At 37.8% G+C, this 9,713-nt stretch overlaps 1 protein-coding gene across 1 annotated transcript in view; it reads right to left on the reverse strand.

Annotated features, from left to right (window-relative positions):
• LOC307004344 (uncharacterized protein) overlaps positions 1-9,474 on the reverse strand; it is a 31,872-nt gene extending 22,398 nt beyond the window's left edge. The window contains exons 1-3 of the mRNA XM_079623489.1: positions 9,374-9,474; positions 8,872-8,954; positions 8,161-8,316 (exon numbers count right to left, since the gene is read on the reverse strand). Coding sequence (XP_079479615.1) covers positions 8,161-8,245 — 85 coding nt within the window. The 5' untranslated portion in view covers positions 8,246-8,316; positions 8,872-8,954; positions 9,374-9,474. The remainder of the gene's footprint in view (positions 1-8,160; positions 8,317-8,871; positions 8,955-9,373) is intronic.
• Between the last annotated feature and the right edge of the window lie 239 nt (positions 9,475-9,713).

A 9,713-nucleotide genomic window follows, 5' to 3' on the forward strand; every position in this document is an offset into this window, starting at 1 on the left:
GCATCACATAGTCTATAACTGTCGGCCGCTGAACATTTCTATCGTAAAACAGTTGTCTAATAGTTATATCTATTTAAATCTTTCCACAAACTCTCGTTGCATTGTGACAGTAAGACCCGCCTTCTTTGATTTAATTTGGCCATTTAAAATTTTATTTTTTTAAATGCCCCTGGAAATCATGTGGCCAAATATTGGCCCTTAACCCTTTCACACTTAAATGTAATAATTCTTAATAATCTTTGATGGTAGTGGTCCTGACAGAAATAATGCTATAATCATCACTTTTCATGACAAAGTAAAAAGAGGTGCTAAAGTCTGACTTTGTGGTGGCTGTGCTTTAAAGTACTACTGTAAGTTAACCCTGCCAGGTTTAAAAGTTTGAAAATGATTAACAGTTGAAAACATTTGTTTAGAAATTTAGAAAAGTAATCAAATGTAATCAGTTACATTACTTTAATAAAGTAATTATTAAAGTAACTTTAATAAAAATAGTTACAACACTTTTTAAATAAGGTAACTTGTAATATGTAACCTATTACAATTCCAAAGTAACCTTCCTAACGCCGAATATAACGTATACAAAAATCAATTTTAAATATGTAAACAATATCGTACAACAAAACACCATGTGCAATATACAGTACAGAACATCGTTCTTTCTTTCTTTCTTTCTTATTGCTTGAAGCCTTCTAAGCTATTTGTTTGGGATGTACTCAGGCTGTTGACCACAGACAATAAAATGTTATTTGTAACATGTTTTTTTTTTTTTTAACAAATGTAATATCACTGTATTCTTTAAATGTACAGTATTTCATGAAAGTGAGTACACCCCTCATATTTCAGCTAACATTCTAATATATCTTCTTCAAGGGAAACACTATAGAAATGAAACTTGGATATATTTTAGAGTAGTCAATGTGCTGCTTGTATAGCAGTATATACTTTACTGTCCTCTGAAAATAACTCAACATACAGCCATTATTGTCAAAATAGCTGGCAACAAAAGTGAGTACACCCTAAGTGATAATAACTGTGCGTCGTTTAACTATGCAAAGCCACATGTCCTATTCATCATGTTCATGTTTTTGTCTGCTTAACAGGACCATACAAATTTGTGTATCTTGTATTAGAGCAGTTCAAATTTGTGCTTTGAGTACAACTCTTTCATACTGACCACTGGATGTTCAACATGGGACCTCATGGCAAAGAACTCTCTAAGGATTTGAGAATTAGAATTGGTACTCTCCAAAAAGATGGCGTAGGCTATAAGAAGATTGGTAACAATTTCACAACCCTGAAACTGAGTTACCGTACAGGCCAGGGTCATACAGAGGTTTTCCAAGACAGGTTCCACTTGGAACAGGCCTCGCAAGGGTCAATCAAAGAAGTTGAGTCCTCGTGCTGAGCGTTAGGTGCAGAAGCTGGCTTCAAAACACAGACGCATGAGTGCTGCCAGCATTGCTTTAGAGGTTGCAGAAGCGGAAGGTCAGCTTGTCAGTGCTCAGACCATACGCCACACACTGCAACAAGTCGGTTTGCATGGCCGTCGTCCCAGAAGGAAGTCTCTTCTGAAGCTGGCTCACAAGAAAGCCCGCAAACAATTTGTTGAAAGCAACCTCTCCAAGAGCATGAATTACTGGAACCACGTCCTGTGGTCTGATAAGACTGATGGCGCTTTTCCACTACACAGTACCGGCTCGCCTCGCCCTTGTTTGGTTTTCCACTGTGTAAAAGTTGTATCGGTACCTGCTTCCAGATAATTTTTTCGTATCACCTTCGGCGAGGTTCTGAGCGAGCTGAAGTGATACTAAAATGTGACGTGAAACACAGCAGACTGCTGATTGGTCAGAGAGAATCGTCACTATTCACTGCGTCATCATTGCACGCGCCAGACGGAGTATCCTGAATAACCCCGGGAATTTTAAATAGTTTGGCCAGAGATTGCGTGATATACCAATTACTAATGCAATATTGCACGCTTACGTCCTTCTCTTAACACCAGTGATGCTGAGACCCTAGTTCACGCTTTCATCAGTTCACGGCTTGACTACTGCAATTCACTTTTCTATGGCTTACCCAATTCATCATTAAAGGAACACTTCACCCATTTGCATTAGATTTTGTATCTTTAGAAACCCAGTCACATTTTCGAATGGTCATGGTTTATTCCCTTATTTTCCCCTGAGATGGGAGAAATAAGGATTTAAGTGTTCCACTTCCTGCTTTTTATGACGCAAAAATCGTAATTTTGCGTCATAAAAAGCAGGAAGTCAAATTTCTTTGAATAAGGGTAAGACTACAAACACTAGCTCATCATTTATCCACTAGAAGGCGCTGTTCCGCATGTTTTCAACCCGCCCATAGAGGGATCTCACTCACAGAATGTACATATAGTTAGTGTCAGCCATTCTTTATTTGGAAGCTAAGCTAACAGTTTCTTATTCTGTGGAGAAAGCTGAGTAGTAGCGGTGACCATCCTCTTTTTCCCGGACATGTCCGGCCGTCGAGATGGTCCAAAATGTCCGGGATTCGGCTTTTGCTTTCTGCAGTCGCATTCATAGTTTACATGCACACCTTTTGTTTCAATCTAACTGAATTCATTCCGATTGGTGAATCTGAATGTAGTGTTTACATAAACGCTAAACAAGTGATCGTTTGATGTGCGTTTTAACATTGCTAGGAAAATTCCCGCTCCTCCGTGAGAGATACAAGACCGGTGCGTCTCACAGGCGTCGGCGCCACTCATCAGTAATCACGCCACCGGTCTCGCATCGTTCTCCGCGGCCGTCAGTCTCGTTCCTGCTCGTCACAGTAAACATGAGGAATGGCGACTGTAGAACGCAAAAGCCGAATCCTGGACATTTTGGGCGACATCAAAATACTGGGCAGACTCACGGAGACTCACTAGTAGCATAGCCTTGTTGTTTACTGCGATCTCTTACCGGTAGGCGTGGCCTCCTAGGACAGCGAAGCAAGTGCATTCTGGGAGTTGTTGTCTTTCATCCCCATAAGCCAAAAATACATTTTCTGGCTTTTCTCAGTCTAGAAGGCTCCAAATTCAAAAATAATTTCACATTTCTTCTACATAAATGACCCATTTTAAATACACATTCATCTTTCCAGAGGTGAAGTGTTCCTTTAAATAAAATTCAATATATCCAGAACTCTGCCGCCAGAGTCCTCACTCACTCAAGGAAATCTTCCCACATTACTCCAATTTTACACAGTCTACATTGGTTACCCATTCGCTATCGCATTCAGTACAAGATACTCCTTATTACATTTAAAGCACACCATGGTCTTGCCCCCAACTATATTTCTGATCTCATCCATACATACTCCCCTGTTCGCACACTTAGATCTTCGGATACCGGTCTGTTGATGATCCCACGGCACAAACTAGCATCGTTTGGTGGTAGAGCATTTTGCACCGCTGCCCCAACTCTCTGGAATTCCATTCCACAACATATCCGTAATCTCTCATCAATACATGACTTCAAAACCCACATTAAAACATATCTTTTTGTCACGTGTTTTTCCCGACCCCTGATCTATGTTCTGATTCTATATCTTCACAGTTTCTATGTCATGTTTTTATGTCATGTTTCTATGTCATGTGTTTTTGTAATTTATTGTAAAGCGACCTTGAGTCTTTAGAAAGACGCTATATAAAATAAACATATTATTATTATTATTAATGCATACACTCGATTTTCTCCATTGTCCTGTGTGTGTGGGTAGCGAGTGTGTTTCGCGTCGCTATGACGACCAGGTACTATTGTGGAGGTACTATCTGCAATGGAAAACGGAGCGAAAAGCGAGACGAGGCGAGTCGAGCTGGTACTGGTAATGGCTCAGATGGTGTCCAGCATGTGTGGTGACGCCCTGGTAAGGAGTACCAAGAAAATTTTGTCTTGCCTACAGTCAAGCATGGTGGTGGTAGCATCATGGTCTGGGGCTGCATGAGTGCTGCTGGTACTGGGGAGCTGTGCTTCATTGAGGGAAACATGGATTCCAACATGTACTGCGACATTCTGAAGCAGAACATGATGCTCTCCCTTCAGAAACTGGGCCGAACGGCATGATAACGACCCCAAACACACAGTCAAGATAACAACCGGCTTGCTGAGGAAGGTGAAGGTGATGGAGTGGCCAAGTATGTCTCCAGACCGAGATATATCCAGCTGCAGACCCGCAGCACCACCAGTTTCAGAACCCCAGCGCCAGAACCGGAAGTGAGGGACAGAGTTATTTACAATGAGACAAGCATGTAAACGATGACAGAATTTTCACTAATTTGAAGAATGTTAACCCTTTCACACGTAAGTTTAAAATATTCTAATTGACCCCCCAGCGTGAGTTTTTCAAGGCGACCGTTATTTCCAATCTGTCACTTTATGGTTTCCAAGGTGACGCGTCACTGCTTGTCACGTGACACAGCGCAACCACAACACAGCGCTGAATAGGCCTGTCACGATAACAAATTTTGCTGGACGATAAATTGTCCAAGAAATTATCGCGATAAACGATAATATTGTCGATCTGAGACCATTTTCATCTAGAATAATGATAATGGCATAATAATGCACATACACCTTTCAAAATTCAATAAACGTTTATTTCCAAAGACTATTTAACGCTGAAAATGGAAAACATTTTCAATATCCACAATAACAATGAACAAAACAACCAAAAACAATAAAAGCAATGGACTCTCAGTTCACACAGATGATAATGAAGTTCATGTTCATAGTTCTTTTTTTATTTTTTATTAACTAAGTTCACATATCTAAAAATGAACTAGTTCACGTTTATTTGTTAAATTCTTTTAACAAAGATGTAGGCTATTATTATTAATAATGTTATTTCAACACAATATCTCGTTATTTCGAAATAATATGTGTGCGTGCATCTGTAAATCCAGTGACGCGTGTATTGATTTTTATTAATAAACAAGTGTTTTCTCTAAAAGTGTCGACTCGGCTGCAAAGATGAAGTTGACGATCACCATCTCCGTGTGAACGCGCTTATAGAGAGAAATGCACATAAATAAGCCTAATAATGGATTACATAATCAGAGAGTAGCCTTTTTCTTTTTGAATTATTTCGTTTAAAGACATTTCAAGCTTTGTGTATTTGGTGTATTTGTCATGTCTGTGTGAGGCATACACTGAGTTTCGTTAAGTTGGGATGTGCCCTAGTTCACGTGCGCAAGTGAGCGCGCGGGCGCCTCCGTTATATTTGTTTCGTCGGCCTATTCATTAAATACAGGCAATTGGTTGATGAAAAATTGATTAAAATTAAGATACAATTTATACAAAACGAAATTCACTTTAAAGAAAGGCTTTCTATAACATCTTCAACTTCAACGGTCAAAATCATGTCTGACCCGCTCCATGTCTCATATTGCGCATCCTATCTTACTCGGTCGTGCTGTTCACTTTTCATAAATCAACATAAATGGGAAAAAAAATAACATTATAATATTTGAACAAATATGAAACGCGCTTTTTTAAATGGCTATAGTATAGTAGGCCTACATAGCCTATCCTACTCTCTATTTGTACAAATTTCTGCACATTAATTTAATTCTGAATTTTGCACACACAAGTTGAAAGGCATTTGTTCAAATCAAGTTCACGGATAATTGTGCGTGCATTTATTAGCCTAATCATTATGATACTAAAATCCTAACAAATAGGCTATGCTATGTACAAAAAATCAGATGAGTTCTCTCGAAAAATCTCTCGTTCACGTTCATTGTATGAAAAGTGATTCGTTCAGTTCAGCGTTCGGCGAAAATATGAACGCGTTCAGTGAACGTCGTTCATTGAACGCGTTCATGCACAACACTGGTTACCGGTTTTAGACGATACTATTTTACAACAAATGCGACATACCGGCTCGCTCAGGTTAAGTTCACCACGGTCATTCGGTTTGAATCCGAAGTGCTCCCGCACTGCAGCTGTCGCGTTTGGCTTTGAAACCAATTCCATGTCACAACTTGCGTCTCGTCTTTTCGCTCTACTCGGCAGTCGCCTCAAGCACTCCCGCCTTCCCACACAAAGTCCATGTGACTGACAAGCGCCGCCTCCCCACACAAAAGACAATGCAACTGACAAGAGGGTTCACTTCTCCTACGCTAAGGAAACGAGAGTTTTCATTCAGTCGCGGATAACAAACAAGTATGCAAATGAAGTTATCGCGGCTAGAAAAATTATCGAGGTCATTTTTTTTATCGTGCGATTAATCGATTTATCGACTATCGCGACATGCCTAGCGCTGAATGAATGATGATCTGCTTTTATGTAATTTTTCCTTTTTTATTCTAAATATTCATTACTTTAACTTACATATTTGTTGAGTCTCTTTTCTGTCTCTGCTTACTGAAAAAGGTGTATACATTTTACAAGCTACCATTGACTAAACATTGGGGATTAGTCTACAATAACTACAAATTAATTTAATATAACGTTATATTCCTTCTGGAGATTCCCGAATGTTTTGTTCAAATATTTGACTTGCTGTATCCACATTATAATATAGGATCTACAGATGTACACTACTCTGCATTGTGAAAAGCCAGTGTCAAGGTCCAGCACACTTCTGAATGATTGGTGACAGTTTTCATAATTACTTTAACAATGTTATGTGTCACTTTACAATAGTTTGTGGCATTTTCTCTCATGCTAGTTTACAATTATTTGAAATACCTGATTGGTAAGTGTCAATTTGTGGTGCACAAACAACATACTCATGCTTGTAAGTAGTACCACTTTAATAAGAACATTTTACTAAAATAGCTAAATAGTTTCTATATTCTTGTATAGTTACAAATGACAGCTTAACTGTCCTATATACAAATAGAAATAAATGTGTTATCATAACAACTGTATTTACAATATGTAGGTAAATACATTGTAAAAATTATTATAAAAAAAGAACCATAGTAAATATAAATGCATACAACGGACCACGATATTAAAAATATGGTGAAGCCCAATGTTTCTGTATCTTAATGTATCATTATAACATACGTATTAAGTATGACGTTTCGTGTGTAATAAAAGTATACCGTTTCGTGTCTAAGCAAATTACGCTCCAAAACGCGTTACTCGGTTTAGAACGTAAGCTCCGCACCTCACTTCCGGTTCTGGCGCTGGGGTTAGAAAGTAAGCTCCGCCCCTTACATCCGGTTCTGGCGCTGGGGTTCTGAAACTGGTGGTGCTGCGGGTCTGCAGCTGGATACTATAGTCCAGACCTGAACCCTATTGGGCACCTGTGGGGCGTCCTCAAGCGGAAGTTGGAGAGGTGCCACGTGTCTAACATCCAGCTGCTCCCTGATGTCATTATGGAGGAGTGGAAGAGGATCCCAGCAAGGCAGTACTAGATAACAATGGTGCTCACACAAAATATTAACACTTTGGGCACAGTTTTGACATGGTCACTTAGGGTGTACTCACTTTTGTTGCCAGCTATTTTGACAATAATGGCTGTATGTGGAGTTATTTTCAGAGGACAGTAAATTCCGCTATACAAGCAGCACATTGACTACTCTAAAATATATCCAAGTTTAATTTCTATAGTATGAAGGGTGTACTCACTTTTGTGAGATACTGTATATAAATAAAATGTAAAAATATATTTTTTTAAATAGGTTTTTATAAATAAAAAATCTTTTATTTTATTTTATTTATAAATTGTCTGGGGTCTCTGGAGACCCCGAACATCCTAAGTGGACTTTTGTTTCACGCTAACATACAACTAGATATTATTCCAATTAATTTGTTTGTTTGTAGAGCTAGCAAATGTCAACCACCACATCAAGTCTCATGCCATTTAGATGAAGGGGGAAATGTTTTTTTTTAGCAAACATCATTTGGGGTCAAAAATACACTGCTTACATAAATAGCATATATTAAGCCAATTAAGCAAGAAGATATGAACAAAATATAACCCATCAAGTAGACAAAAGGTCAGGAAAAAAAAAACTGGTATAAGACTTGACATTCTGTCCCCCCCACTTTTGAAATAATGACTACTTGATGTGTAATATGTTGTAAACTGTGTATTGTGAAGTGCTCTATACAAATTTTGCCTTGATGCTGTAGTTGACATAAGGACCAAATGACTGAGTTGGGTTTGAGAATGAAAACTAACCTGTTTGTTCCTCAGTATCTTCATGTTTTAAGCCGAATGCTTCTTCAATCCTGATGTCTTCACTCTCCTCTTTAATAAACGCCATCTTTATAATAGTGTGTCACATGGATCTCAGTTGCATCACCAGGAGTTTTTCTGTGTTTTTGGATACTCTGCCTATATTTAAGATGAGAATAAATAACAGAAAGAAAAATAAATCCAAATTAAATCTCTGTGTGTGTGTCTCAATAAGCGCACTGGAGTGACAGCCTTAAATGACCTTATTAGCTCTAAACTTACTTATGATTTATATTTGGTATTTTATCATTTGCATTTACAGTTAATAGATTACATTTTAATGAAAATACTTGTTTGTAAAAGTTATCATTACACATGTTTGTGTTCTCGTTGTATTACAGTTTTGACCAGCAGATGTCGTCACCGTGCGATGATTCGAGCGCTTCTAAACAGTGAATCATCATGCGAAACAATTGCTTTAATTGACTCTTTACCATCACTACTTGCTAAAATGACCGAATTCATGGTTACTGTAAACTGGTTCATGATTTAAGGAGCGAAATGAGACGCACCTTTTCTGTTACACATGTGGATGCACTTTAAACACTATGGTAGAATAATCATTGCAATGGTACATTCAATAATATCCTATTCATTTTACATCGCTGATAAAAACTATTACATTGCATGATTTAAGGACTTAAAAACACAAACCTTTCTTTAGCTGTATGACAGACGCAGGGTCGCGTCGCAGCCTCCTGACGTCACTAATCCAGACCAAAATAAAAGTCCTGTTCCTAAATCACAAAAGAATGCATCGATATTTAAACACAAAAACACATACAATTTATATAAATCGTCAGAGGTTATTGGAGTTTAATTCCTGTCACCCGTTGTCTAATAAAATCCTGAAAGTAACTGTGTACCACATCTAATTATGTTGATTCTGTATAAAATAAAACGTCATGTTTGGGTGCAGAAATGTATGGGTCAGGAGTGTTTTATTTTTAAAGACCTTTTAAAAAAAAATGTTGATGCATTTATAGTATAAAACTTTTTACTATACAATAAACAAGGTTAATAATTATTGTGTGTGTATCCTCTGCTCTTTTTTTCACGACAGTGTATCCTATGTTTGTAATGTATGTTTGGCCTGGTAAGACCCAGTGATTGCATTGTGACTGCAAAAAAACAAAACAAAAAAAAACATACATACATTTTTGCTTTCTAGATAAAATCACTTATGGTATGAAGCTATATTTGGTGCAAATCAACTAATCGCTTGTGACAGTGAAATTTGTAGTTGTAAAGAATAGCCACAGGCACTTCTGACTTGAACGCTTGAAAAATGAAACCTTTAAACATGGATCGATTTTAAAACATGACATGGCATTTTCATCACTTAAGATTTGCATGACAAAAGTTTGGAATCACTATTATTTAAGAAATGTTATACTTTTATAGCAGGCAAGGTCAATGATGCCTTAAATTGATCACAAATGACAGCAAAGACATTTATAATGTTAAGAAAAATATATAATTGTAAATAAATATTG

This window comes from Phoxinus phoxinus, assembly GCF_949152265.1.
Source record: "Phoxinus phoxinus genome assembly, chromosome: 9".
Classification (NCBI taxonomy): Eukaryota; Metazoa; Chordata; class Actinopteri; order Cypriniformes; family Leuciscidae; genus Phoxinus; species Phoxinus phoxinus.